General features: G+C 35.7%; 8 protein-coding genes across 16 annotated transcripts; 4 read left to right on the top strand and 4 right to left on the bottom strand.

Moving 5' to 3' along the window:
• The first annotated feature begins 1,613 nt into the window (after positions 1-1,613).
• On the top strand, positions 1,614-2,601 carry LOC104706058 (uncharacterized). Its single transcript, XM_010422186.2, has one exon. The coding sequence runs from the start codon at positions 1,724-1,726 to the stop codon at positions 2,303-2,305; it is 582 nt and encodes a 193-aa protein (XP_010420488.2). The 5' UTR covers positions 1,614-1,723; the 3' UTR covers positions 2,306-2,601.
• On the bottom strand, positions 2,492-4,600 carry LOC104706055 (BTB/POZ domain-containing protein At5g17580-like). Of its 2 annotated transcripts, none has more exons than XM_010422183.3 (3): positions 4,477-4,600; positions 4,310-4,382; positions 2,492-4,241 (listed from the first exon to the last, which is right to left on the bottom strand). In XM_010422183.3, exons 1-3 carry the CDS (start codon positions 4,512-4,514, stop codon positions 2,658-2,660), a joined length of 1,695 nt encoding a protein of 564 aa, XP_010420485.2. In that variant the 5' UTR covers positions 4,515-4,600; the 3' UTR covers positions 2,492-2,657. The 2 variants fall into 2 exon arrangements, with proteins under 2 accessions (XP_010420485.2, XP_087318727.1); XM_087462601.1 differs by having other exon boundaries at positions 4,310-4,374; positions 4,477-4,585.
• Positions 4,535-7,260, bottom strand: LOC104706057 (uncharacterized). Of its 7 annotated transcripts, none has more exons than XM_087462606.1 (9): positions 6,668-6,864; positions 6,506-6,575; positions 6,331-6,412; positions 6,181-6,231; positions 5,993-6,093; positions 5,718-5,871; positions 5,445-5,642; positions 5,241-5,358; positions 4,535-4,600 (listed from the first exon to the last, which is right to left on the bottom strand). In XM_087462606.1, exons 2-9 carry the CDS (start codon positions 6,553-6,555, stop codon positions 4,584-4,586), a joined length of 771 nt encoding a protein of 256 aa, XP_087318732.1. In that variant the 5' UTR covers positions 6,556-6,575; positions 6,668-6,864; the 3' UTR covers positions 4,535-4,583. The 7 variants fall into 7 exon arrangements, with proteins under 7 accessions (XP_087318732.1, XP_087318729.1, XP_019083854.2 ...); XM_087462603.1 differs by having other exon boundaries at positions 5,241-5,370; positions 6,506-6,579; positions 6,668-6,846; XM_019228309.2 differs by having other exon boundaries at positions 6,506-6,579; positions 6,668-6,842.
• A 7,459-nt stretch (positions 7,261-14,719) lies between these two features.
• LOC104706054 (protein BOLA4, chloroplastic/mitochondrial-like) lies at positions 14,720-15,979 on the bottom strand. Its single transcript, XM_010422182.3, has 3 exons — positions 15,593-15,979; positions 15,284-15,351; positions 14,720-14,985 (listed from the first exon to the last, which is right to left on the bottom strand). The coding sequence occupies exons 1-3, from the start codon at positions 15,908-15,910 to the stop codon at positions 14,844-14,846; spliced, it is 528 nt and encodes a 175-aa protein (XP_010420484.1). The 5' UTR covers positions 15,911-15,979; the 3' UTR covers positions 14,720-14,843.
• A 45-nt stretch (positions 15,980-16,024) lies between these two features.
• On the top strand, positions 16,025-18,212 carry LOC104706053 (peroxisome biogenesis protein 19-2). The gene is made up of 5 exons (XM_010422181.3): positions 16,025-16,201; positions 16,310-16,349; positions 16,567-16,852; positions 17,542-17,858; positions 17,941-18,212. The coding sequence occupies exons 1-5, from the start codon at positions 16,156-16,158 to the stop codon at positions 17,984-17,986; spliced, it is 735 nt and encodes a 244-aa protein (XP_010420483.2). The 5' UTR covers positions 16,025-16,155; the 3' UTR covers positions 17,987-18,212.
• Positions 18,213-18,791: 579 nt separating this feature from the next.
• On the top strand, positions 18,792-20,794 carry LOC104706052 ((Z)-3-hexen-1-ol acetyltransferase). The gene is made up of 2 exons (XM_010422180.3): positions 18,792-19,578; positions 19,795-20,794. Exons 1-2 carry the CDS (start codon positions 19,135-19,137, stop codon positions 20,692-20,694), a joined length of 1,344 nt encoding a protein of 447 aa, XP_010420482.1. The 5' UTR covers positions 18,792-19,134; the 3' UTR covers positions 20,695-20,794.
• Positions 20,795-21,060: 266 nt separating this feature from the next.
• LOC104706051 ((Z)-3-hexen-1-ol acetyltransferase-like) lies at positions 21,061-22,874 on the top strand. The gene is made up of 2 exons (XM_010422179.2): positions 21,061-21,694; positions 21,909-22,874. Exons 1-2 carry the CDS (start codon positions 21,254-21,256, stop codon positions 22,851-22,853), a joined length of 1,386 nt encoding a protein of 461 aa, XP_010420481.1. The 5' UTR covers positions 21,061-21,253; the 3' UTR covers positions 22,854-22,874.
• Positions 22,875-23,012: 138 nt separating this feature from the next.
• Positions 23,013-27,759, bottom strand: LOC104706050 (uncharacterized). 2 transcript variants are annotated; one of them, XM_010422177.3, is made up of 18 exons: positions 27,613-27,759; positions 26,925-27,128; positions 26,657-26,723; positions 26,282-26,462; positions 26,013-26,065; positions 25,696-25,784; positions 25,349-25,579; positions 25,162-25,226; positions 24,964-25,024; positions 24,775-24,892; positions 24,622-24,703; positions 24,448-24,520; positions 24,314-24,375; positions 23,994-24,089; positions 23,765-23,919; positions 23,596-23,692; positions 23,420-23,497; positions 23,013-23,341 (listed from the first exon to the last, which is right to left on the bottom strand). In XM_010422177.3, the coding sequence occupies exons 1-18, from the start codon at positions 27,617-27,619 to the stop codon at positions 23,234-23,236; spliced, it is 1,827 nt and encodes a 608-aa protein (XP_010420479.1). In that variant the 5' UTR covers positions 27,620-27,759; the 3' UTR covers positions 23,013-23,233. The 2 variants fall into 2 exon arrangements, with proteins under 2 accessions (XP_010420479.1, XP_010420480.1); XM_010422178.3 differs by lacking the exon at positions 26,925-27,128.
• Positions 27,760-27,851: the final 92 nt, after the last annotated feature.

The following is a 27,851-nucleotide window of genomic DNA, read 5'->3' as shown; positions in this document are numbered from 1 at the left end:
GATTTTTCAATTTCTAAATATCATTGATCTTCTTGGATTATGAATTATGTCTGGAAAGAATGTCATTCACATGTATAAGGTTTAAACGAATATATATAACAAATTTTGATTTCCTTAGCTAGTGTCCTACTTCTCGATTTGTTTGAATTCGATTGCCTATGACTGTATGAGTGGTTTGCTTTTATACAGCGTGTATAAAAGCAAACCACTCATACACGCTCACTTCGCAATATTACGTTTTTAGTGGTTTGGTTTTTTTGTTGTTGTTGTTGTCGTGACTTTGTGACTTGTGAGAGTTATGTTTGAATTTGTACGTTTGTTTGTATTGTGTTTTCTGACTTTGTTAAAGAACTGTTGCAATGTTGAAAAGCGAGACTACTTACTGTCCTACATGAAATAGATATAACCACAAAATGTGACTAGACAAAGCATAGGCATCACACCATATGTTGTTTAACATAGGTCAACAAAATTTATATGCTCACAGACTTGAGGTAAAATTTGATACTCGATCCGAGTTATATATATGCCCCATCGATCGGCCATCGCCATCTTCTAATAATGAATGCGCAACTCTCAATATTTAAAACAATTGAGCTCAAACACAACAAATAACACTAAATGACGACCCTTCATGCTAATTAACGTAAGAGTTTAACATGATTTTTGTGTAACTTCTTGTTATTCGTAGCTCGAGCAATTGTACCAAGTTCAATGTGCATTCATCCGAGTTATACTTAGGTCACTCAGAAAGTCCCCTGATAAAAAAAAAATCCCAGTCATATAGGATGCGATAAAATCAATATCCAATGATGTTAGAAACTAAAAAAAAAACATTTTTTCTCGTCAACGACTGTTGAGTTTGAGGTAATGAAGCTTAGTTGACCTAAGATCTGAAGCTAGGAAGACCAAGAATAGAATCTGAATTTGAAATATAATTAAGAAACAAGGATATGTTTCCTTAGTAGGACAAAATTGTTTCATTAGATCTGAATTTTAACTTATGCTAATTGTACGTGATTAATAAGTTTGACATTTTAAAAGGACACATGTTTTTGGATTCAATTCAATGTGAACAAAGAAAAGAGACGGTTGTGGGGATTGTTGCTAGAAATGTGAATAAAATAGATGAACAAAAGATCTGTACGTTGTGTCACCAAATAAAATCTTAAGTAACCTTTTTCAAAAAAAGTGGAGCTCATGTATTAGACATCGTGAACGTTCGTCGCATCTTGGTCGATAGCACGACAAGTCGATAACATAAGTCTTAAATTTTTTATATACATTTATTTTACGTGGCCTTTTTGGTATATTATCATCAGCACTAAAACAAAATGACTCGGGAGATAATTAATCAAACCGCAACAATCATACTGGGAAAAAAAAAAATTTAACCATAGTTTCTCGAACTAAATTTGTTACTAATAAGTTATACATTTCCTATTTTCACTCTTAGAGCGTAAAAAAGTCTCCAACAACCTCACAACGACTCTACTAAATAAAAGACTCTTTGCAGTAATAATTTAGCGAAAAAAAAGAAAGAAAAAAACAAAGTCAATAAATAAAACCGAGTCCGCATTAAGCGCTCTTTTCAGTTTTCTGTTACACCCAACTTTTTTTTGTTCAACACAAATCTTCTCGAGGAAAAAAGAAAGAAAGAAAGAAAAAGAGAAACCAAATTCTTATTGTATTGTTTTCAAAGATCCAGTGGTCGGGAATTCGAATGGATCAGAGAAAAGGTGATCCAAGAATATACATTGTCACACTTCTGTTTCTTTCATGTATCTTATCAGGAGGAGTTCTTTTAGGACTTTACCTGGTCCAGTCTGATCCGAACCCTTTGTTTCTACAAGCGGGTATGTTCTTTGTTGGTGTCCCTTGGCTCTTTTGGTTCTTGGCTTACGTTTACTCTTGCGTCCTCAAGCCTTGCACCGTCTCCGTTAGCAAGAGCGTCGCAAATTACGATCCGGAGAAAGGTGATCCGGAGAAGAATGTCAACAAGACCCCCGAAAACGTCACCGCAACGTCAGTTTCGGATCCAGCGCTGAGGAATTCGCCTAGGGAAGGTGAGAAGCACGTGCAATTCGGGAATGTGGTGGTTCTTGGTGATGAAGAAGGAGGAGGAGGAGGAGGAAAAGAAGAAGAGGAAGATCGGAACGAGGGTAGTTCTAATAATTTGATTCAGAATCATATGCGAATCCAAGAAGATCAAGAAGTTCGTAGATCGAATTCAAGAAGCGATGATGAGAGTAGCATTGATGAGGATTGCGATAGGACTCCATTCGGTCGCAAACAAATGATCTGATATACTGTAATGATCAATGTTTAGCGCACGGATCAATACATGATCGTTTTTATCGGGTTGTGTTACCAGAATGAACAGAGAAAGAGAGAGGCTTCGAAGAAAGCTAAACCTCGTTGACGTGTGAGACAAGGAAAGCTGTTCTTTTGAGTAAGAACTAAATACCATGTGAAAAGACCCATAGAAGAATTTGTTTTTGTTGTAGCTTTACTTTTTGTTACTCTTATGGTTTTCATAAATTAAAAAAACATAACTGAAAAAAACATTTTCTCCAATGTCAGAAACAGAACTAGAACAAACAGAGCAAAAACAAGAACAAGATCTGAGTCTGGACGGACTGTAATCAATAGTTAATTTATTTGTAGTGATGATGAATCTTCTTCTTCTTCTTATTATTATTGACATCACAGGTGCAAGCATCAACTGAAGAAGAAGATGAAGTCAAGCAACCAAATTTTCTCTTCACCTGTCTCCACACACTTGGCTTATTACTCTTCTTCTTCTTCTTCGTCTTCTTCCAACGATGAACAACACATTCATGATTCTCAATCTCACGGCCTAACAGATTATTACTCATATTCTCCATCTCATCTTCATCGCTGGAAACCCCAATCTCTCCTTCTTCGTCTACTTTCTCTTCTATAACCTTGATCTCTTTAGCCACTGTATCACGTATCTGAAGCTGAGAAGCAAACAAAACCTGAAGAACGATTCTAACAGGAAGCCTCTGGTTTTTCGCGGCTTGGTCGCATCCTTCTTGAGAGAGTTTCTTACATTCAAGAACTTTACAAACTTCCATCTTCTCTGATTCAGTTAAGTATCTATGGCTCTCCAAGAAAGCATCAATGGCTTTGTAAATCCCATCCGCGTATCTCAAAATGCCTTGCGAACTAGCCACTGTGATCTCCGCTAACTCCACAAACGCTTCTAGCTTCAGAGAAGTCTCACTCGCAGCCAAGAACAGAAACTCTTCCAACAGTTTCGCTACTTTCTTGAAATGTGAAACATCTTCACAGTCTTCATTGGCATAGTAACTGTAATAGCTCGTGACAACGGTTTTAACGAGACTCATATCTTCGAAACTCTCAGCTTTTTCTCTGTATCCTCGAGATAGAATCTTGAGATCTGTTGGTCTAGCCATGTCGAGCTGTTTGGTGATTCTGATCTCGAATCCTTTTCGACATTCGGAGCTAGCTTCTAACCAGATCGAATGTTTTAGCGATTCGAATAAGAACTCGCAAGAGAGTAGCCCTCTCGGATGTGGCAAAAGCCTCTCAACCGCTTCAACTACTTCTCTCCTTTGCCCTAGTTGGCTTTCTTCCGCATCAAAAACCCACTTCTTTGCGTATTTGCAGACAGATAAAACGATGTATTCCACGGGAATGCTGCGCGATTTTATTGCTCGGATCATCAAAGGTTCATATAACCGAAGCGGAACTGTGATCAAATCTTCTGATTTCCAATCTTTAACAAACAACCGTCTCCTAGGGTTAGGTCTATAATCATCACTTTGCTCTTCCCTGTTCTTGATCATTTCACCGAGGAGTCTTGGATCGTATGAAGCCTTTTCAATAAGAGAATCAAAGAAGAGATCGACGAGTCCAACATCAGCTAGCTTGTCAAGACTCTTGTCCCCTGAACGAAGAGCATTTACTGTCTCATTCCAGCACGGGAAAACTCGCTGCTCTAAGAACTCAGATGCCTTACCCAACAAGTTATTAGAGCTTTGTTCTTCATTCATACCTAAGTAATACGCTATGCAGAGAACAGAGACAATGTTATCAGAGGTAAACTTGACTTCAAGGCCATAACAGAATCTAGCAACAAGCTCAAAGGTTTCAGGGTCGACTTCTAAATCTCGTAGGATCAAACGCAGCTCATCCATCTCGTTTCGCTCGAGTAATAACCTCACTTGTGACGATCTCTTTGCTAACATTTCCTGCAAAAACAAAAACTCAATATCTCTGTTCTGTCTTTTTTTTTTGATGAATGTTTTTAGAAACTTACTTTGTGAAGATGAAATGGAACAGCCTTTATGTTGATATGAAGATCCGGTGCAGATGATGCTGACACTGAATTCCTTCAAGCAATCATTGTAATTAGGGAGATCATCGATTAAAATCAATATGAAATGATTCTTATAATTTGAAATAGAAGAGACTAAGAAATCTCACCTGTTCTCGTTGTTGTTGTTCCTATCTGAATCTGACATTTTTGATAGCAGTTCTTCAATTTTTCTGAAGGATAATAGATTTGTGAATTTTCTGTATAAACAGAGTACTTAGTTTCTCATGTGTTCTGCAACAATGGAAACAAAAACAGAAGTTTCAGAAAGAACTCTTGAATGAGAAAGAACACTAAAAGTTTATCAAGAAAAGTATGGCTCTTCCCGAAATATAGGATTAGGTTAAGATATAAGTGGGATTCTCCGGGGAAAATGTATTAGTTAGTTTATATAGCAAATTTGAAACAATTTTACTACTACAGATTAAGATTAAATCCTTTTTCTTAGTAAGGAACTGTACGCAAAAGACTCTAATCACATCATCACAAAATGATTTTTTTTTTATCACACAAAGCCATCATTATCACTTCTATGAATAATTCTTAAAACTCATACTGTATATGGGGTTATACTTAAAAATTAGAATAGGCCTCTTCTTCTTCCAAATCACACAATCAGAAAAGTGTGACTGTCTGTCTATTAATCTATTATAACACTGATACAGTAAGTCCAAATTCAAAGCCTCATAACAGAGTGATGAGAAACACTATAATACATTAAGAACTCATGATATGTGTTGCTGACTGGTTTTGACTGTGGCCAGAGACATCACCAGTACCTAAAGACACAAATTTATTCTATGTTTCATTAATAAGTTGATTCAGGACCCAATAAAAAGATGTGAAGAGACAAACTAAAAGTAATCATTTTTACCTTTCTCAAGGAGCATCTTGGAACCTGGATAAGAGAACAATCGAACAGCATTCCGATAGCTTAGCTCTGCGAGTTCTTCGTTCTTCATGTCCAACAACCGCGCTACATACTCAAGTACCTGAAACCATAACTGATCAGGGTCTTAATTTTCCATGGTTCTATGAAACAGAAGATCAGTTGAGAATCAACAAAGCAACAACGTACGATATGAATATTAGCCGGGTGATTAAGTGTTTCCTTGGACAACTTCATCGAGTCACTAGAAGCCGAATCAAGGTGCTGAGCTGACTTTTCTTCTTCGGGTAAAGAAGGATCTCCTTCTACAAAGTAGAGACTACCTGGCTCTGCCTTTGGTAGTGCGTCTGGTGAATCAGTTTCCAATAAGATCCTATCAGATGGAACCTACCAAGTACTGAAATCAAGATTCCATTCCACCTTAAAGCTGTGAATCGGTGTAGAGAAATATGAAAATTTTACCACTTTCAACATCTTCTTGGCTTTTTTCTCACTCATAGACATAAGAAAACCAGAGAAGGAGAAATATGCACCGAGCTTAGCAAACTCAGGAACCATCTCAGCAGAACCTAAATACGAATGAAGGATAATCCCAGAAGGAAAAGGCCCCATAGATCTGCGTATTAAGGTATCACATCACACTACATAAGAACACATCATAAAGAGACATTTTCATAATTTTAGGAACACTCAATAATATCTCACTTTTGTTATGTACAGGAAGCAAAAGATCATACTTTATTATGTCGAGCAGATCTCCAAATGCACGGACACAGTGAACTGATGCAGGTTTATTCAATCCCTTTGCAAGTTCGAGCTGTTGACGAAACACGGTAACCTGAGCAATTAAAAATGCTGTATTTAGCATCAGAAGCCATCACAAACAATTTAAGCAAGCAAAAGGTCTGATATCCAATTCTGAAACCTGGTCTGAGAAATCAATCTCCTTTCCCTTAGACCCTTTGTCCAAACCAATCTGTTCAAAAAAAAAAAAAAAGCAGTTTCAACCAACACATATCTCAAGGAGGGTTTCCAACTCAAATCAAATGTGATTAAGAGAAGACAAGAGATAGACTTCTCCAACAGCAGCTGTAGGAGTGGTCTCAAACAAACTCTTCAATGTATCAAACCAATGAGGAGTCCTCTCTGCTACATACCTGAACTCAACCACAAACACACCAAAAGAGATCATAAAGTTTGAAACTTTACCTGTAAATTTGTAGCTAAGCTATATTATACACAACTCGTACCATGGATGGATCCCAAAGCAGGGAACAACAGAAGGGTATTTAACCCCCATATCTCTGACCAAATTCCAATCTTTCTAGACCAAATCAAACGAAACCAAGATTTGATTAAACATATTTAAGCTTGTATAATTCGAAAGCTATCAATCTGACAAATTTAAAAACCTCGGAGACTCCATTGACGGCGAAGGCAGAGACGCCGGAAGCTACGGCGGAAGAGATGAGCTGTGGAGCTTTGGTGATAATCCTCGGGTCTTGAAGGTGACAGTGCGCGTCGAACAGTTTCATCTTCTCCCAAACCGCTTCGTTATGTATGTATCTTCTGAGTTCTTCTTCCAAATACTACTCAAAAAGAATTTAGCATTAATTATACAATCACCCCAGAAGTATTATACATTTCACGGAAATGCCCAAAACCTTTTATTATATGTGTCTAGTGTTTTTTTTTGTTTTTTGGACAAATATGTCTCTAGTACTTTAGTTTACCAATAAGAAAACTGAAATTTGGCTTAAGAGAGTATAAAGTTAATAGTAATGCAGGGTGTTCAACTTAAATTAATTTAATTCAACTGATATGAATCAAACTAAAGCAAACCAATTACATCCACAAAAAACAAAAATAAAGTAATACAAAATATTTAATTATCGGATTTCGAATAGATAGACAAACTTAACAAAAAGTAAATATTAAAATTTTTTATGGAGCGAAAAATGTAACTATGATAGAAGACCAACACGAGGATGTTCTTGTTTAGAACACATCAAAATGTTAGGGACCAAGTGGATATCGCCTGCGTTTGGGTGTGGATTGAGATCATCACTCAAAAAAGTCAAAAAAAAAATTCAAGCAGCAACAACTTCAAAGTTAGAAAAAACATCAAGGTCGTTGGAAGATTCAACTTTTGACACATTTTGCATTTATTATGGATCTGCGGTTTTCGATAGATTTATCATGGAAGGAGATTCGGAATAATCCTCAAATTTTGGACTTTAACATTGTTCAAAGAAAAGAAACGTAAAGAGAAAATTTAATCTTTAATATCAATTATTGACATAATTTTATTCTGATGTTCTAATGATTCAGTTCAGACACGAAACCATCGCTGACAAATCGATTCGAATAAGACAAGTTTTATTTATTTATCTCAGCATTTAAAATCTCGAATCTATCAAACTTTGGACCAATAACTTTTTCAAAATATTATCCAAATATTCTAAGTCTAATAACGATATATAAGATTTTAAAATAAGTTGAGAGTTACAATTAAAATGCATGGAAAATGCAGTTATCAAGATTTTTTTTATATATAAATAGGTTAACTCTTAGATAATTGACATTTTGGAAAAAAAATTCGATTATGACTTTAAGTTTTAGGATGGTTAACGATTTCATATTTTTAGAGCATTTCCAACCAATTACTCTATTTGTTTTACTCTAAAATGGGGCAAGCTCTTCCTCAATCCATTGCTCAATTTTTATCCAAAAAACCTAATCCATTATTTTTTTACTTAATTGAAATTTAATAACACCCTGAATTTTCGAAAGTACAATTTTTACCCACTTTTTTTATTTTTAGCAATAATTCAAATGAATGATTAGTTTCACTAAAAATATATTATCAAATAAATTACATGTCACAACATAGATAAATAAAAGGCATAAAAACACAAAACTGAGTTAATTAGATTCATTTCATTTTTGCATTTAAAATTTAAAATTATTTAGATAATTAGTTTTCTTAAAATGATAAACCATTTGATTTTTTTTATAAATAGTTTAATTTAATTGCTAGACAACTAATAATCATTGTTTAATTATAAATGAAAATATCTCATATTTAAAAACTATTTTATGTATCAAAAATATCAACCCTCTAACAGAGTGAGATTCAGTAAAGATGAAAACTATTCATTACTCTTTTTGTAGTTGAAAATAAAGATGATTTTCTTGCTCCAGGATGGAGTTTGGAGTGGAATTAAAGTTTTATTGTTTATGCTTTAAAATTTTAGAATTTATGCTTTGATAATTTCTAAAAATATCACTTCTTTTTGTACTTAAAGTATTAAAGTTTTTTAATCGTACAAAATTTACTTAATTAAAAGCCCTACAAGGCTACACATACAGAAACCAAAACAGTATATAGCTTATCCGTACTAAATTGATTATTCCACTCATACTATTTGATTATACTAATTATGTAGTTTTGTCTTTGAAAACCAAATGTTTAAAAAACTTGTAACTTGAACTTAAAACCTAGATTCATTTGCAGTGATTCTAGTAAACTAGTAAAATATATAATGCAATTATAAGTAAGAAGAAGTCAGGAAAAGGTTCGATTCAAGAATGAAAAAGCAAAGTAACTTAAGTCACTCTCATTAGTTAGAGTTGCTTTTTTACTTACACAAACACTTGTAACCCCTAAATTCTGCTCAAAGTTACAAGCGTTACAAAAACAATTTTTAAAGAACAAAAAACAAAATCACAAAAAACTTGTTATTGTTTCTATATATACAACTATTCTCTACAAGAGCTCTCTCTCTCTAGTCTCTAGCAATGTCTCTCTCACAACTATTACTAACGATACTTCTTTTTCTTCTCCTCCTTCATGGAAAAACTACCGGAGAAACACACAGGTTCCTGAAATGTTTTAACACTACCAGTACCACCAGACCGGAACCCTACCGAAAATGTAGAGTGTTATCTGGTTCCACCTTCAGGTCCATCGAGAAGACAAAACTTGGACGATGTAAACGCTATCCCCGCAACAAGAACTATAACAAAGGTGATAAAGTGCTGTGTGGTTTAGAATATTCAAGTAGTGTTTTTCTACAGGAATATGTATATATGAATAAATCTATTTTTGTTATCTATGTAACTATGTTCGTTGTGAAAATGAAGGCATGAACGTATCTTTGTGTTTACACACTGTTCATTATTTCATTTTCTCCTTTTCACTTCTCTAGACCTTGTAAAATACCACTCATTGTGTAAAAACCACATGATGGGCTAGCTGTGTTATCTATGTGTCTACTATGTTTCCAAAGCTGTGTACTTGTAATAATTGGAGCTAAATGAACTTTTGCTCCAAGTTGTTAAAATATACAACTCTTTGTACTACTACTATATATTTTTACTAAACAATACTAAGTTCAGCTGTAGTCGCATAATATTAATATAAGAACCGACAAAAAACAAAAACTGTTCGTTCATGTAACTACGGATGTGGGAATTTGAGAAAATGGACGGGTTATAACAATTACGAAGTGAAGTGAGTGTTAAAGCTGATAATGGCTATAAACAAAATCCAGGTTTGCGGGACACTTTTTGCCTAGTTGATGGAATCTACGATTAGATACAAAATTAGAAAATCAACCATATAAAATCTTATTATATAAAGTTTGATATCAAAGTTACTCATTAATAAGATCGTGACAAGTGTCAATTGTATCATTCAGATGATGACATATGTCAATTCTAAAATTATTAAAAAATTTTAAAAATAAAAATATAAAAATTTAACACCTACCATAAAAAGGTTTTATATAAAAAGTAAAACCTAATTTTACTTAAAATCTTTTAAAGAAAAAAACCTTTATAAACTTCCAAATGTAAAACAAAAGTTTGTTTTTAACAAGTTAAAAATATTAAAAGGCAATCACAGGAAAATTATAAAATTTAAACAGCTTTAAAAACTAGAAAATATCATTATAAGGAAACTATATATATATATCATAAAATTCAAAATTATAATATTGTTTATTTATTATAATTTTAAGTTGCTTATTTTACAAGAAAAATGATTACTTTTTATATAAGATAAAAAATGATTGTAAAAATTATACAATTAATTAATGTTTCTAAAAAAATGTAAACACTCATCTTTACATAAAGAAAAAGATTGTTGAAGTAAAATAAAAAATAAAATAAAAATAGATCGTCTAATATTTTTTCAACCAATCAAATAATTTATTCAAAAAGACTGCAATTATAATATATAAGATAGGAGTATGTACGATTAACGTATGTGTTTTTGTAACTATAAAAATGTTAAAGTGAAGAGACATATAATAGGTTATTTAATGTGTTCATAAAGACAATTTGTTGATAGTAGTAAAGACTAAGGCCCTGTTCGGGAGAAGGTCGCAGCGACAGCGACTGGAGACATAATTTTTGTCCTTCTCCTTCATCTGCTTTTCATCTCCCTTGAATTTCTATTGCGCGACTTGATTTTGAAGATTTTGGAATCGCTGGAATAAACAGCGACACTTTACAAGCTTTGTTTTGAAAACAGCGACTGTCGCTGGATTTTAAAAGCCACCGAGAAATTTTCAGATCTGTAACTTGTGTCTTCTTCTCCGGCATAAAAATCGATACTTTTGTTGGACTTTTCTAAATTATAGTTATAACCCTTAAAATACTCATAATTACAAAACTAGCATATAAGAAAAAGAAAAGGAAAAAAAAACCAGTCGCCAGCTGCTGTCGCTGCGACATGCTTCCGAACAGGGCCTAAAAAGTATATTTTAACAGTAAAATATATTTGTGTGTACAAATACACTTTTGGTAGTAATGTAGATAGTAGATTTGTAAATGAATATACATTAATATGTATTATAGCAACAAAAAAAAAACAACTATTTTCAATAACTAAAAGTTTATCTTTTTTACTTTTATACAGTGTATTTACTTATGAAAATTAAGTATATACTTTTTGTTAAATTTTATTTTATTTTAATAAATTTGAACTCATGTACAACTACTTTCTTTAAGTAAAAGTGTATATATTTACTTTTTTTTTTCCAACCAAACAATAAGTTAAAAGGAAATTCTTCGGTTAGTTGCCCAAGGCGGAGGGAAGGGGTTTACAAAAGAAACTTCGGAGATAAGAGAACACGAAGCACGAGCAAGACAATCCACCTTCGTATTTGATGCACGCGGGATCCAAGAGATAGAGAATAGTGGGAAGGACTCCAGCGAGTTAAACTCATCGAGCAGGTTGGAGAAGGACGACCAATTTTTAGGGGACTGCACCATAGTGAATAACTTAGCACAATCAGTCTCGAAATGTTGACAAGCGATCCCTGCAGCACGTATCCGCTCCATGGCCCACAACAATGCTTCTAACTCCGAATGCAGGGGAGAGACTTCGTCTTAGACACTTGGCCTCCAACAGCAAGGTTCGCTCCTCACCAACACAACACCACCAGCCTAATCCTGAATGCACATTGGTTGCTTTCCAAGAACCATCAATCTGACAATAAGGTGAAGAAACCTGGACATCTAAAGACGGAGATGGAGCTGACATGACCGCCGTAAAAGAGAGCGCCTCTTCCCAAATTAACTTATTGCCCAAAGCCTGAGCAATTATATCATTCGCCTCGATCTCTAAACCTTGAAAAACTTTTTATTTATGGTCTTCCAGATTGCCCATAAAATCCATGATAATTGTAGAAGTTGATCAAGATCACTCATATGGAAAACCCTCTGACGAGACAGGAGTCGGAGATAAATCCTAAACTTCACACGAGTGAGGACATTCAAAGAAAACATGATTAATAGTCTAAACTGCGGAGTCACACTTTTTACACCAAATATCACATTGGACACCTCAATGTATCTATTTACTTTTAAGGATAATTACTTACTAAAAGTATTTACTTTATATTTTTTTGTTAATTTTTTTTTTTTTAACTCTACACCCGCACATCGGGCGGGTCATAATCTAGTTATAAATATATACTTTAACAAAAAAGAAAGCAAGCATATAAATATATTATTACAACTAAGAATATATATATATATATATATATATATATTTTTTTTATCATCTAAGAATATATATATATATTTTATCATCTAAATATATTTTAGTTTTTTAATACATTTGTTAAATAAAATACTTATAATAATTGATAAAAGATGACAAGGTTTTGTTAAAAAGAATCACCACCATCACAAAATACAAACGCTAAATTTGATTTGATTATTTTAAAAACGATTTAAAACATCAAACACTTGTAATCACAACCGCTCTAATGTATAACATGTGTTAATCATAAAACCGATTACATACTTAAAAGATTTTTTTTTTTAAAAAAAAACCTTTCTTCATACATAGAAATATATTTTCACAATTCCAAATATATATTTTGGTTTAGTTAATAATATACTATCACCTATAAAAATTTAGATATGATAAACATATATACTAATAAAAAGTAGGAGCTATAAGCTCCTAAGGCCGTCCACATAGGATTTTAAACAACCAATAGAAATTTGACATATCACTTATTAACATTTTATACAATTTCCATAATTTTCTATATTAAAAATTATGTTAAACAACCTATCATGATTTGACATGTCATTCATTAACATTTTTTAAATTTACAGATTTTTTTAGAAAAAGGAAAATTTTAAATTTATGGAAATCAAAGAACTAAGCATAATATCCCACATCGGCTAGAAATTTTTTAGACAATGGTACAGAACCAGTATAAATAAGATTAATATGCTTCTAACAACGAATGAGTAGGAAAGCTTGATTTATCAGGCGTCCAAGTTTAAATTTTTTATTTGGTTTGATCTGGTTTTTTATTTGATCAAATTAAAACTTAAAACAGTTTCAAAAAAATATTATAATTTTTAAAAATTTTAAAAGTTTAAATATTATAAATATTTAAACTTTTAAAAGTTCATAGCTTTTAAAAAGTTTTTAAATATTATAAGTTTTAAATTTTAAAAGTTTAAAATATTATAAATATTGAAAATTAATTTGAACCTTTTAAAAGTTTTAAATATTATAAATATTGATGCAAAACATAAATTATCTTATTTATCTATATTTGTGCTTTTTATTTCTTATGAGCTATAAAACATATTTTTGTGTATGATTTTATAGATGAGTTGATATTCTTTCATTAATTTTTTATTTTTGGGTTTAAGGAAGAAGGATCGATATCGCAAGACATTAATTTGATGTTTGAGTCAAATTTTGAGGTTTAAAGAAGAAAGATGGACGACAAACACACATGTTTTATTAGCTATACATAGGCATGACCAGGATTACGGTTGTCACGGTTAAAATTTATTAACCATCAGTTATGGTTAGAAATTTTTGTAACTTTAACCAGAACCGTTTAACAAATGGTTAAACGGTTACGTTTAAATACGGTTACGGTTCAAGGGGTTACTGTTATATACGGTTATGGTTATTTGATAATATGATATGGTTGATATTATTTGATGATATAATATAATTGATATTATTTATTTATAATTAATATGTTTTTATAGTGTACTCATATTTCTATAAATTATATGATTCATATTAAATAAATAATTATTAGTATAGGTTATTATGTTTTTAAAATATTATAAACCAAGTAAGGATTTTGGTTTGAGAAGTTTCTAAACGCATGGATCTAAAACCAAATAAGTATATGGATAAAATTGTCAATAATTGGGTGTATGTGTTGACTATGCTGGTAATCATGAATTTCATAAATTTTATGAGAAAAGAAATGATTTTGTTATTGGAGTTTGATGGGTTAACAAGTTGTGTGGTAGTCTAAAAAAAGGTTTTTCAGTGGAAGAATGTGAAGAAGTTGACGAGGAAGAAGAAGAAAAAAGTATAACGAATAACCAAACGGTAAAAGTTACGATGACAATTAACACAAAATTTGACAATGAAAATGACAAAAAAAAATATGAAGAATAAGAAAACATTGAATAAAAAACACGAAAACATAGGTGATAGCGATCAATTAAATATGAAAACGAGTTAAATTCATGATTATAAAATTGTTTCATTTTTCTGATGGTCAAAGAAAATGGTTTAGGATATGTGAGGTCATCAGTTTGATTTGCCTCGTCTGGACGTCAAATTAAATTTATGATTTTTTTTATCAGATTTAATTTTATAACACAACTGATTTTTATATTTTAAAAAATAGTGTATCTGAAATTTAATTTTTTCCTTAGTACTAACTTTTTTTTATAAGATAATATTTTATTACCATAATCAATCATATATAACACTAAAAGATAACAAGGTTTTGTCGAAGAAGTTCCACTACTACAAACACTAAATTTTTTTTTTTTTTAATTTATAACGATTTAAGATGTCAACATTTGTAATCGCAACCGCTCCAATGCATAACATGCGTTGCCAGTCGCAAGAGAATCAATCAAAGTACTTACAAGAAACAGAAAAAGATCCAAAAATGTATTTCAATTAATAAATTATTTCTTAAAACAAACAGCATTGTCCGCTGCTAATCAAATACTAATAATAGATATTGAAAGGCATTTTAATGTTTCAAACTTTGAGGCTTCATTTCAAACTTCTGAAGGAGTCTTTGTAGTCATTTGATCAACGGCATGAACTACGTTCTGAAGCTCTTCCCAAATGGCTTTGTAGACCATCCTTTGTCTGTTCACCGCAGATTGTCCCTCAAAAGCCGATGATACCACATTGATGCTACCAAAACAGACATTAAGCAATCTCTGCTGTTAAGTCATAGAAGCAAATCTAATACGACAAGTTAAATCTCGATTCATATCTACTCTGTTTATGCTGATAAGACCAGTTCTTGATTAAGTACTAACTTAGAAACCCCAACTCCGATCAAAGCTACAAGAACTTATCTAGTATATGAAAGTGAAAGTTTCTATGTCTCACAAACTCAACAAGCACTACACCAAACACAAATTGAGCAACGTGTAACAAACGAATCATAAAGGGGGAGATAAAACTGGCTAAAAGCCAGAGTAGGTACCAGACATGACGTCCATCGCCAGACATATCCGTTACAGTAACCGACTCAGCATTCAATTGTTCTTTAATCTGCACAGCCACAGAGCCAAGCAAACAAAAAATAAAACAACTCATCATGTTGAGATACATGTGTTGATCAAACCTTACAAAACGAATCGACCTTGTAATCATATGCGTGACAAGATTCCCTCATTAATGATTCATAACAACCCTAATCTTGATCAACATTTGTGAGCTACTGAGAGTAACAGATGTTGCTAAAATTGACACTGACACACCCACCACCAATGAAATAAATTAAAAATCTAACCTTTAGCTCCATGGATTGCATAAGGGTTAGGTCAATAGACCCAGCGTCGTTGATTTGAGAGGATCTGGTACTGAAATCACGGCTGCGTATGTCCACAACTCCAAACCCAGAAGAAACCCTAGAAACTCTGTTGATGTAAATCGACGACGACGGCGGCAAAACGGCGCTTACGCATCTTGAGTTAAAGCTTCTCACAACGAGAGGTGCTGAGAACGAAGCGAAGGGTCTCTTAGGAGATTGAAACAGGAGACGAAGGCTCGCTCCTGTGGAAGAGAGAAGAACGTGTGGTCGTGTGGTCGCCATTAAGGTGTTCGCCATTGGCTCAGTCAGACTCGAGAGAGCTGTGAGAGAGAGAGCTGATGTTAATGTAATGGGCTTTAATTGGGCCTTTCCGCGAAAAAACAATTGAAGGTCATTTTAGTCATTTTCTTCTTTTAATGTGAGCCGTTGGATCGAATCCTTTAAACTTGATCGTGATTAGTCGATGTATCGGAATGATCAATTGAAACGCCACCGCCTTTGTCTAAAGTCCTCTCGAAGAGGGAGAGAGAGACTAGAGGAAAATGGCCAACGACACTCACACCGATGACTTAGACGAGCTTCTCGATAGTAATAATTTCCCTCTCCCCCAAGTTTGATTTGATTGATGATTTTGCTTTCTAAAATTGAGAATTCTGGGTTTTTTTTTGTTTTGTTTCTGTGTGTGTACTTTCTCAGGCGCTTTGGATGATTTTAAGGATCTCAATCTTACTCCTAGGTTACTCCTTTTTTTCCTTGCAATCTATCTATCTAGTTGTACCTATGGCATGTGGTTAGCTACTTTACTTACCTCTAAATTTGAGAATGTTCTTGAGATTTTGGTTTACCTATTGTGAAATTTTGAGTTTAGAGTTCTGGACCTGAAGTAGTAGAGATTTGTTATGTTTTTTGTGTGGGAATTGGGGGGTCTTGATTAGCTTTTTGGATTTGTGTAGAGCTGGAGGGGTAGTAAAACAAGATGGTGATAAAAAAGAGACTGAGTCATTGCCGAGTGGGGTTCAAGGTCTTGGAATGGGGTTACCTGATATGAGAAGCAAGAAGAAAGGAAAACAGAAGATTGCAAAAGATGACCATGTTGCTGAGGCTCTTGATAAACTCAGGGAACAAACCAGAGAAACTGTGAAAGGACTTGAGTCCTTGTCGTCGAACAAGCAGCCTACAGGTGATGATGCTATGGTCGAAGATTGGATCAAGCAATTCGAGGATCTTGCTGGCTCTAACGTAAGGATACACAAACTGAGTTTTTTTACTTGTTGCATTCTATATCTTGCTATACTTATCTAGGAGTTTTATGCTCTCTTTAGATTCCAGTGCTATGATTATATTTTAGGTGATATTCTCTCATGGAATAAAGATAAGTTTGACCTGTACTAATGAAGTCTATGGTGGATTTGGTTTTCTTTGTGTAAATCCGATTTCTGGTTATCTTTTACTTATGTATATCAAGGTTGATTAGGTTCCTGCTTCTGTTCATTTTTCTTCGTTTCAGCTTAATGTTTGTTGGTCTTGCTTGCCATTACTGATGGCAGTTTGATTTGATTGTTATTATTCTTCATAGTGGTTATTATTTGGTATAACTGTTTCCTCCATCTTATCTGAAGTTTATTAGTATCTATATTATTGTTGTAACTAGTACATTCTTTGGAGCGATGATGCCATTTTATCGTTTACGATGCTTCTAATTTTTATCTCAAACCATTGAACTGAGTTGAGATGTAATGTTCTTTATTGCTAAAGTTTCATCTAGTTGAGGTTGTTCCAAAGTAGCATTAATGGCTGTTTTCATATGAGGGATTGTGACAATAATATCCAAAAATCGCACTTCAAGATGAGAATTAGTTTGCAGAACCACTTGAAAGAAATTTTGTTTTTATGATTTTTGGTCTGATCATTCCCCTGTTTGGTTTTAGGACTTGGAGTCGATAGTGGACACGATGATGCAACAACTATTATCAAAGGATATTCTTCACGAACCAATGAAAGAGATAGGCGCAAGATACCCGAAATGGCTAGAAGAGCATGAGACCAGTCTAAACAAGGAAGAATTCGAACGTTATTCGCGCCAATATGAACTAATCAAAGAACTCAACTTGGTGTATGAGAACGAACCAAACAATTCGACCAAGATCATGGAGATTATGCAGAAAATGCAAGAGTGTGGACAGCCACCGAGTGATATAGTACAAGAGATGGATCCTGGCTTTGATTTCGCTAGTCTAGGCCAAATGTAAGTCTTCTTCCTCATCGTAACATCTGTGATCTCTAATGACCAATGGGACTGAGTGTTGTTTGTGTATATATGTTGACAGGTCTCCGGATATGCTCGAGTCTTCACCAAATTGTTGTGTAATGTGAGGGAAGGAAGAAACAAGTTTTAGAACTATTTGGCACTTGTCCAGCCATTGGAGACCATGTGTTTTTTTTTTCCTGAATACTACAGTTATTCTCTGTTTGGTTAGGTTCAGGTTCTTTTGGTTTATTCAGTTTGGAAATAATATAAAATCTCTAAATGAATAGGCCAATGAGAAAGAAACAAATATTTGAAATTTATAAATAAGACGAATTTCATTGAAAAACAAAAGTAATGTCTGACCCTCATGCGTAAAAGTTATGATCCGTTCTTCATCCAATTCGTCTCGCGTGTTCAATAGTTCATAGAGGATAGAGTCAAAGAGGCAACGTAGAGCAAATAACTTGTATGGTTTTATGCTTCTTAATAGTTATAATCATTCGTACTACAAGTAGACATGGTGGTCCAAAACTATTAATTATGTGGGGTTCTAAACATGTGAACGTTGTGTGTGATATAGATGTGTCCATGATGTTTAACAGAATCGAAACAAATGCTATTTCAAAACTTACAAAAAGTTGATCCTGGTTTCAAACACATGTTCAATATCAACTGAAATAGATGTGTCCGGACATGCTTATAAACCTGGTTTGATATACGGGTTCAATCATCAAAGCTTTTTCTAAAGAAAAAAAAAACACACACACACACACACAGATGTACACTAAGTTTAATAAGAACATGTTTTTGATGAAAAATACTAAGTTCCATCAAAGCTTTCCAATTCATACTTAGTAAAAAAAAAATACGAATACGGATGAGTAGAGAAAATCATGTCCCTTATAAAACGAAACATGATTATAATTCATTTCAATTTCTATATCTTGAAAATTGAACAGTTTCAATACTATTTAACAGAAAAGGGATGGGTACATCCTCATAAGTCATACTCTTGTACATAAATTTCGACATCTTAATTAAAACCAAAGCTAGGGGCCATGGCAGACTATTCCCGTGAATAAGAACAGAGACCATTTGTATACGTAAATGAATCTAATTACGGGTACGGATGTGTGCTGCAATAACTATTTTTAATGCATATGTGCAGCCATCCCTCACTCTTTATATATAACAAGATCATTATAAGTTTGTAAATTGTAACCATAAAAATAATAGTATCTCAGCAACGGAGCTGCAAATCCCTTCACCCGTAATGTCTGGATCATTGACGTTTAAGGTTCACCGTCAGAAGCCAGAGTTAGTTTCTCCGGCGAAACCAACACCGAGAGAGCTCAAACTCCTCTCTGACATCGACGACCAACAAGGACTAAGATTTCACATTCCCACTATCTTCTTCTATAGACATAACCCTAAAGCTTACTCCGATCCAGTCGCAGTGATTCGGAGAGCCCTCGCAGAGACGCTGGTTTACTACTACCCGTTCGCAGGTAGGCTTCGGGACGGACGACCGAACCGGAAACTCGCCGTGGACTGCACCGGTGAAGGCGTTTTATTCATCGAGGCAGATGCTGACGTGACGCTTTTAGAGTTTGAAGAGAAGGATGCTCTTAAGCCTCCTTTCCCTTGCTTTGAAGAGCTTCTTTTTGACGTTAAAGGTTCAAGTGAAGTGCTCAACACTCCTTTGATGCTCATGCAGGTCAGTTTCACTAAGTACTAAATATCCATCATAGATACACAGATAAAATATAAACAAAGTTCAGTTTACGTTTCTTCAAATGAACACTATTGGAGTTTTATGTATTCCAAATAATGTTTTTTTCCCTATGTTTTATAAAACAAAATGGAAATATAATGTTACGTACGCCTTCACGTTATTAGGTAACATTAATCTCAGTCATATAATTTCGTGTAGGTCACGCGCCTGAAATGTGGCGGTTTTATCTTTGCCGTCCGTATCAACCACGTAATGTCCGACGCCGCCGGTCTCTCGCTCTTCCTCAAAACGACGTGCGACTTCGCAAGGGGTTATCACGCGCCTACGGTTGCTCCGGTGTGGGAACGTCACCTTCTGAACGCCAGGGCCCCGTTGCGTGTGTCACACGCACACCGCGAGTATGACGAGATGCCGGTAACTGTTACGGACAACGACAGTAAGGAAGACAATCTGGTAAGCCGGTCATTCTTCTTTGGCCACAAGGAGATGTCCGCAATACGGAGGCTCCTCCCACCAAATCTTGTCAACCGCAGCACGGATATGGAAACGCTAACGTCATTTATTTGGCGTTATCGCACTGTCGCTATACAGCCTGATCCGAACAAGGAGATGCGGCTCATATTCATCGTCAACGCGCGTTCTAAGCTTACAACCCCGCCTCTGTCTCCAGGATACTATGGGAACGCGTTTGCGTTCCCGGTCGCAATCGCAACCGCCAGAGAACTAGCTAAGAAGCCGTTAGAGTTTGCTCTGAGACTAGTAAAAGAAGCGAAATATAGTGTGACGGAGGAGTACATGCGATCACTTGCGGATCTGATGGTGACAAAGGGAAGACCAAGGTTTTCCTCGGACGGAGCCTACTTGGTATCGGATGTGAGAATTTTTGCAAACATTGATTTCGGAATTTGGGGGAAACCGGTTTACGGTGGAATCGGGACGGCCGGAGTTGTGGATTTTCCAGGGGCTAGCTGCTACGTTTCAGCTGAGAAGAGAAATTGTGAGAGAGGGATCATTGTACCAGTTTGTTTGCCAGAGAAGGCGATGCAAAGGTTTGTGAAAGAGCTCGAGGGCGTGTTTTCCAATTTCCATATCTTGTAAATTAAACAGTTCGAAAAAGCCAAAAGCTCTAATTAGCACAAGAAATGGATTGTACATCCTCATAATACTTTATAACAAATTTCGACTTTTCAAAACCAAAGCTAGGGGCCAAGGCAGACTACCGTGGATGAATAGACCATTTGGAATGTTAAACTTTTTTTTGAGTAAAAAAAAAAAGGAATGTTAAACTTTTTTGTTTATTTTCTAACTCTCGGAAGATAAATTCAAAGCCACGTAGTAACGTACAGGGAATAATTTAATCAACACAAGCTATTTTCAAACGTCCTGGATTTATTTAATGATAAGATAAGAAAGTTGGGCAATTATAACAAAATTTTAATCTAAAGATAGTGGAAGAAGTAAACAAATGTGTGCAGTAATTAATTAGTATTTGTATACATGAATATAATTAAGGGTAGGTAATCAAAGAATTGTAAACGAATGTGTGCTGCAGTAATTTTTTTTTCTCTCTCCCTCACTCTATATATTGAGATCATTATATAAGTTTGTAACCATAAAATAAATACTATACCAGCAACGGACCTTCACCCTGCCCGCAATGTCCGGATCTCTGACGTTCAAGGTTCACCGGCAGAAGCCAGAGTTAGTTTCCCCGGCGAATCCAACACCGAGAGAGCTCAAACTCCTCTCTGACATCGACGACCAAGAAGGACTAAGATTTCACATTCCTACCATCTTCTTCTATAGACACAACCCTAAAGCTTACTCCGATCCAGTCGCAGTGATACGGAGAGCCCTGGCCGAGACGCTTGTTTACTACTACCCGTTCGCCGGCAGGCTTCGCGAAGGACCGAACCGGAAACTCGCCGTGGATTGCACCGGTGAAGGCGTTTTGTTCATCGAGGCAAATGCTGACGTGACGCTTGTAGAGTTTGAAGAGAAGGATGCTCTTAAGCCTCCTTTCCCTTGCTTTGAAGAGCTTCTTTTTGACGTCGAAGGTTCAAGTGAAGTGCTCAACACTCCTTTGATGCTCATGCAGGTCAGTTTAATTCACTAAGGATCCATTTACAAATACACAAATATAAATCAAGTGTGGTTCACTTTTCTTCCAGTTTTACTCTTAAGTTTCTATGTTTCATAGAATGTTATTTTACTATATTTTTTATAACAAAATGACAACAATATGTTCGACTTCACGTTATTACGTGAAAAATATGTTGGAGTGGTAATAGTGATCATATAATTTTGTGTAGGTCACGCGCTTGAAATGTGGCAGTTTTATCTTTGCCGTCCGTATCAACCACGCAATGTCTGACGCCGTCGGTCTCTCGCTCTTCCTCAAAACAATGTGCGACTTCGCCCGGGGTTATCACGCCCCTACGGTTCCTCCAGTGTGGGAACGTCACCGTCTTAGCGCTACACTCCCGTTGCGTGTGTCACACGCACACCGAGAGTATGACGAAATGCGGGTAATAAGTACGGAACACAGCGGTAAGGGAGACGATCTTGTAGACCGGTCATTCTTCTTCGGCCACAGGGAGATGTCCGCAATACGGAGGCTCCTCCCTCCGAATCTTGTCAACCGCAGCACGGATATGGAAACACTAACTTCATTCCTATGGCGTTATCGCACCGTCGCTATACAACCTGATCCGAACAAGGAGATGCGACTCATATTCATCGTCAACGCGCGTTCTAAGCTTAAAACCTCACCGCTGTCTCCAGGATACTATGGAAACGCGTTTGCATTTCCGGTCGCAATCACAACCGCTGGAGAACTAACTAAGAAACCGTTAGAGTTTGCTCTTAGACTAGTAAAAGAAGCGAAATCTAGTGTGACGGAAGAGTACATGCGATCGCTTGCGAATCTGATGGTGACGAAGGGAAGACCAAGCTTCTCGTCAGACGGGGCCTACTTGGTATCGGATGTGAGAATTTTTTCAGACATCGATTTCGGAATATGGGGGAAACCGGTTTACAGTGGTATTGGGAAGGCACGAGTTACGGATTTTCCAGGCTCTAGTTTCTACGTTTCAGCTGAGAAGAGAAATGGTGAGATAGGGATCATTGTACCGGTTTGTTTGCCAGAGAAGACGATGCAAAAGTTTGTGAAAGAGCTCGAGAGTGTGTTTAGCGGTCAATTTGTACCCAATGGAGGAACCAAAAGCCCAAATAAATTGATATTGTCATCTCTATAAAATGATTACTGAGGTTTAGAACTAGGTGTCTGCATTTCCAATCGGGTTAATCTATCATAAGATGTGGAGAGTTTAAATCATATGATGTCCTAATGTATAATAGCAAGAGAAAATTGAGAGTTGGGGCTAATTCAATCTCCATCAGGGACCAAAACCAAATGCTACAAAACTCCTTTATTGATAACCTCAATGCAATGATTGTTAATAGTTTGTTGCTTGGGGGATTTGGAAGATTGAGAAATGATTTGGTTTTCGAAGATCAAAAGGTGATTTGGTATATTCTTGATTATAAACAAGACTCTATAGGATTTTCATCTTTGGACCAGAAAACAACAATAAACACCAGGAAGTTACTGGACAATGTAGAGAAACCAAGTACCTCAGGAGTGAATGAGATTGGACAAGGCAGAGGTGTCCAAAGCATTGAACTCCTTCACTGCTGCATCTACCACAAGGCCTAACTTCACAGCATCATCCTCACTCTGCGCCTGTGTCCACCAATTGGAGAATTCGAGTGAGTATTTGGCTACCTAACTAAAGTCAAGTTTTATAAATATCATGTTTACCTCAATGTTAAGGGGAAGAACAGGATCGTGGAGAGAAAGTCTGAGAAGAAACCATCCACCAAAGCCGGAAACGCGGATCTAATTTTTTGTTTAAAAAGAGATGGAAAGAATTATATTATGCAGTGGAGGCAGAATCTGCCTGGCAGATGTTAGGGAGAACGCAATTTAACACTCACCCCTTCATAGTTAACTGGAGCTCTTTTAAGATTTGGATTTGTTTCTATTGAGTTCGACAAGTGTTGCAGGACCTTCTCTCCATACTCCCGGAAATCTCTACATTTTGCAGTGGTTAGTGAACTGCAATAAATGAAGTTAAAAAACTAGTTACCAAGTCATCAATCATACCTTCCTTCAAGGTCGGGATGATTCTTGTCAATTTTAAGTCTCAGCTCTAAAGCCACTCTGGGCTCCTCCAGTCCTTCAACAAGATCTGTTAAAACTTTGCTGCCACTCCCTTGACCAGCAGCTCTGGCCGCAGCCAGTTTATTCAAGAGTTTTACCTGTAGGCAAACTTCAGTTTCTTTCTTCTGTTCTTCAGTCCTTAGCAAACATGTAATTGAGAAAATAAGCTAACCATGAGATACGCCCCATCATCGAGCCAATGGTTTTCTTTTAGAGCTCCATGACCACTGGTTTCTATAGCCAGATGTGATTCTTCTCCGTTCGAGTTCTGGCGTCACATCACAACTCATATTTTAGATAACAAATATCAACTGTCCGTAAGGAGGAGTAAACTAGAATGTATAGCTTCTTTATCTAACTCAAGTGAAACTTAATATACCCTTTTTTATGATTAACACTCTTAGACACTGTATCAAGTCTAGCGCAACTTAAATAATATCTAACAACAATTGGCACCAAAGCATGAGTTCTATAATCATCAAGATTTATTACCAAGCGAATAGCTTCATCAATGACATTCTTGTAGCCTCTTTTGAACCTGTGATGCTTTCCGCCTGTAAGACGTTTGGGTCAGTGAAAATTTCACAGAAAAAATAGAACAACATGGTGGTAAACTGTTGGCATACCAAGCTTCTTTTCAATGAATGTGGTCAAACCATCCGAAGTAACACTGTCTGTAACAATAGTTGTGCCAGGGTGCTGGATGGACAAGGAAAGAACATCAGGATATAAAATTCAGTTATTATACATTATATATGAAACCCTTTCACGGTTGTGGTGAAATGGTTAGATAATCTCACTTCCTCTAGAACAATGGCCGAAAGCAAGGCAATAAGACGATTACGGTTGAACTCACGGCCAGTTGAATCCACAGCAGCAGACCTTCATAAAATTGTTCGTAAGAGGCAATCTAACAAATTCTTCCAAGTAAAAGAGATAGCTATAGTTACTACCTATCAACATCAGTATCAAAGATGATACCCAAATCAGCCTTATTATCAAGGACAGCCTTGATTATAGCTTCCATCGCTGACTTATCTTCCGGATTAGGGATATGATTTGGAAACATACCTGATATCTAGAAAGTTTAATCAACTATTAAATAAAATAGGCCAAGATATACTCATAGGCATAGATATTACCATCTGGTTCCAGAAACTGACTGCCAGAAGTAATTGCTCCTAAAGGCTCAAGCACCTTCGCCTGTCAGGTTTCAGATGAAGAAACAATCAACTGCGAACAAGTAATTGGATTAAAAGAACAAACTGCCTGAACAGAAAATTCAGTTTCACGTCCTATCACCTACAACTGAAAGTAAGAAACATGAGCACTGAACTTACAGCAAAAAATCCTCCAGCTCCATTTCCAGCATCAACAACTATATGGAATCCCTCTAGAGGCTTCTCTAAGAGTCAGAAACGCCATAAATTAAGGTAGTTATATTAGCAGCAGATAAATATAACTTCAGAACTTTATTTATTATACGACAAGAATTCATGAAAAACAAATATCTCAAAGGAGTAATACCTAAATCTCCTGCTGCTCTCCGAACTGCCTTTACAAGACCAGATGTATATACTGACATGTAGTCAACCTTTTTAATAGAAGTTTCTTTTTGTGATTTCTTCAGGTTTTCATCAGAAACTTTCTTATAAATATCTGCAGCTCGCTCTAAAATGTTTTTGATATCTACCTTCCCAAGCCCTCCATCACTGGTAAAGAACTTGAAACCGTTCCTGTTGTAAGGAAGATGGCTTGCTGCTCAAAATAAAAGCATCATACCATATGAAGTAAAAAACGGAAAAGTCTCCTTAAGTGATGACTACTATAAAGAGAAAAACTACTTGTTATGAAAATCGAAATCAATAATGTACCTGTTATCATGATAGCTCCATCAGCTGGGCACAAGAACGATTCATCTTCAGTTAATGTACTATTAAACATTGCTGGTGTTGATGCTAGTCTGCAAAACAAACGTAAACCTATATTCAAGACATGTGCTTCAATAACTACTTAAATTGGAAATGTGATTCAAACAACCATATGACCACCCAGCAACACTACCTACACACAAGAGTGTTATCAAAATTCTTGATTGTTACATCGCTTCCAGTTACATGGGGATATAATTTTGTAACAACATCCAGTTAAATTGAATATTCCAGAACAACAAAGGCTAGTCATCACTCACCCGAATTGAACAACATCTAATCCAGAAACACCAAGACCTCGAGAAACCGCCTCCTACAAAATAAACAATGGAATTGCCAGTGGAAAAACTACTTATTCCAAATTGCATAAAGAGACAGTGGTTCCACTAGTGAAAAAAACGTCTTGGGCAAAAATGGAGGATAAAGAGAAAGGTCGACCAATCACATAGAGGTAAAAATTTAAAAGACTCAGAATCTCAACAATTGCCACATGGAAAAAGTCCAATAAATGAAGGATTTAGATTCATACCAACAAGGTTTGTGCAGATATGCGAGAGTCATGGCCAATAGATACTCGCAAACGTCGGGATTCAGCCTTCTTCTTGTGTTGCAGCCATTGTCCAAAAGCAGCAGCTATGGCTTCAGAAACTGGTTCAGGAAGGCTTACAGGTTCCCCCTCAACCCCAGGGACCGCTACACCCCGAATATCACTGGGAAAAAGAAGTGTAACGTGAGTGAACTAGGGTACACGAAGAAGTCTTACATGATTATATTTCTTGAAGACAAAATAGACATCGAAGTGGAACCATTCCAAAATGTAAATGCATAAGGTATTTTCTACATGTCGTTGAACAGAGATAATTTACTAAAATTTAGCTCGTAAGTGATGTACAGTATAGTTCACCTGCCGTTCTGAAGCTTCAGAAAGTCAATTTTGTCAAGAGACGGCGCAGTAGCACTTGACGTAGCAGCTGCAAATGAAAGAACTAAAGTAAGGAACCAATATAAACAAGAGAACGAGAATTGAGAAACACCACATCATGTATCTAAGAATCAAAAGGAAACCATACAGAATGCAGGGCTGATGGCAAGAAAATTAAAAAAAGTAAAGAAGTAAAGCAAAAGCGGGAATCAGTGGACAAGCTGAAGCCTATCAAGAGTCTAGAACGGACCATTGCAGTAAAAAGTAGTTTGCTTTGAAATAGCAGAGTGGTATTTAGAGAAAGTGTGGGAACGCATGGAAGAACTGAGGTGCAATGAAAGCTTCCCTCTTGGACAGGGAAGTAAAGCAGAGGTTTGGCTTTGGAATCGTGTCTTAAACTGCTTATTTTGTAGGTAGCAGCTCTGTACTACATTAAAGTTTTGTAAAACCTTCCCTGAAAGAAAAAAACCTCACCATAAGAATTCATACTTCTATTTCTGTTTCTCGACTTTAAAACATATAAAAAAGGGATAGGCTTTTTAAGCTATCGAATGAAAACTGAATCCAATATTTCTCAAAAACAGAGTTTCTGGAGTTCTCTCACCTCCCCCATAACCACTTCCTAAAGAGCTTTCTCACATTTATATCTAATATTTACAAATCTCTACATATACACTCCTCCAATGCCACCAGCGTATCCCATTGGAGCTTATCATAAAAGTTGCCTTAAAATGATCTCAAGTCAACAAATGCACAGTTGATAGAAAAAAAGAAGTGAAATTTACAGAAAGAAGCTACAAAACAGGTTTCTGATCATCAGTAGATTTTTGTTTGTGATGCAAAACGGAAAAAATCAATAAAACACACTAGAGAAATCAATTAACTGGATCCAACTATGGAATCGAATAACTTAGCAAATCATTTAAAGAATAGTTTACCTTCCATTGGAGACGCTAGAGCTCACGATATTCAGTTTGGAGATTGGAAGATGAAGATTGAAGAAGAAGGCTTGCCTGAGAGACTTCGATTGTGTTAGTAAGTTGTTGCCTGTTGGTGAAATATTTTTTATTATTGACAATAACGTCAAAGTGGGCTGGCTAACCCAACACAGTAGTTATAATGGGCTTTGGAAAGCCCTTACACAGATTACTTTTACTATACTCGACGACGGTGACCG

Source organism: Camelina sativa, chromosome 8 (assembly GCF_030686135.1).
Source record: "Camelina sativa cultivar CO46 ecotype springtype chromosome 8, ASM3068613v1".
NCBI lineage: Eukaryota > Viridiplantae > Streptophyta > Magnoliopsida > Brassicales > Brassicaceae > Camelina > Camelina sativa.
This window is presented reverse-complemented; position numbering and strand designations above follow the sequence as displayed.

Bases quoted from the DNA above. Each gene is read 5' to 3' on its own strand.
- LOC104706052 (XM_010422180.3), top strand. From the start codon at position 19,135: ATGTCTGGATCATTGACGTTTAAGGTTCACCGTCAGAAGCCAGAGTTA. The intron at 19,579-19,794 runs GTCAGTTTCACT...AATTTCGTGTAG, and splicing joins CTCCTTTGATGCTCATGCAG to GTCACGCGCCTGAAATGTGG.
- LOC104706050 (XM_010422177.3), bottom strand. The intron at 26,463-26,656 runs GTGAACTATACT...TCTTTTTCCCAG, and splicing joins CTGAAGCTTCAGAACGGCAG to TGATATTCGGGGTGTAGCGG. The intron at 24,704-24,774 runs GTAGTAACTATA...AATTTTATGAAG, and splicing joins TTTGATACTGATGTTGATAG to GTCTGCTGCTGTGGATTCAA.
- LOC104706051 (XM_010422179.2), top strand. From the start codon at position 21,254: ATGTCCGGATCTCTGACGTTCAAGGTTCACCGGCAGAAGCCAGAGTTA. The intron at 21,695-21,908 runs GTCAGTTTAATT...AATTTTGTGTAG, and splicing joins CTCCTTTGATGCTCATGCAG to GTCACGCGCTTGAAATGTGG.
- LOC104706057 (XM_087462602.1), bottom strand. From the start codon at position 6,790: ATGAAACTGTTCGACGCGCACTGTCACCTTCAAGACCCGAGGATTATC. The intron at 5,371-5,444 runs GTACGTTGTTGC...GACCCTGATCAG, and splicing joins ACCCGGCTAATATTCATATC to TTATGGTTTCAGGTACTTGA. The intron at 5,146-5,240 runs GTAAAAATGATT...TTGTGTCTTTAG, and splicing joins CAAGATGCTCCTTGAGAAAG to GTACTGGTGATGTCTCTGGC.
- LOC104706053 (XM_010422181.3), top strand. From the start codon at position 16,156: ATGGCCAACGACACTCACACCGATGACTTAGACGAGCTTCTCGATA. The intron at 16,202-16,309 runs GTAATAATTTCC...GTACTTTCTCAG, and splicing joins CTTAGACGAGCTTCTCGATA to GCGCTTTGGATGATTTTAAG. The intron at 16,350-16,566 runs GTTACTCCTTTT...GGATTTGTGTAG, and splicing joins GATCTCAATCTTACTCCTAG to AGCTGGAGGGGTAGTAAAAC.
- LOC104706058 (XM_010422186.2), top strand. From the start codon at position 1,724: ATGGATCAGAGAAAAGGTGATCCAAGAATATACATTGTCACACTTCTG.
- LOC104706054 (XM_010422182.3), bottom strand. From the start codon at position 15,910: ATGGCGAACACCTTAATGGCGACCACACGACCACACGTTCTTCTCTCT. The intron at 15,352-15,592 runs GTTAGATTTTTA...GTGGCTGTGCAG, and splicing joins TGCAATCCATGGAGCTAAAG to ATTAAAGAACAATTGAATGC. The intron at 14,986-15,283 runs GTACCTACTCTG...CTGTTTTGGTAG, and splicing joins GGCGATGGACGTCATGTCTG to CATCAATGTGGTATCATCGG.
- LOC104706055 (XM_010422183.3), bottom strand. From the start codon at position 4,514: ATGTCAGATTCAGATAGGAACAACAACAACGAGAACAG. The intron at 4,383-4,476 runs GTGAGATTTCTT...GATTGCTTGAAG, and splicing joins AACAACAACAACGAGAACAG to GAATTCAGTGTCAGCATCAT. The intron at 4,242-4,309 runs GTAAGTTTCTAA...TTGTTTTTGCAG, and splicing joins TTCCATTTCATCTTCACAAA to GAAATGTTAGCAAAGAGATC.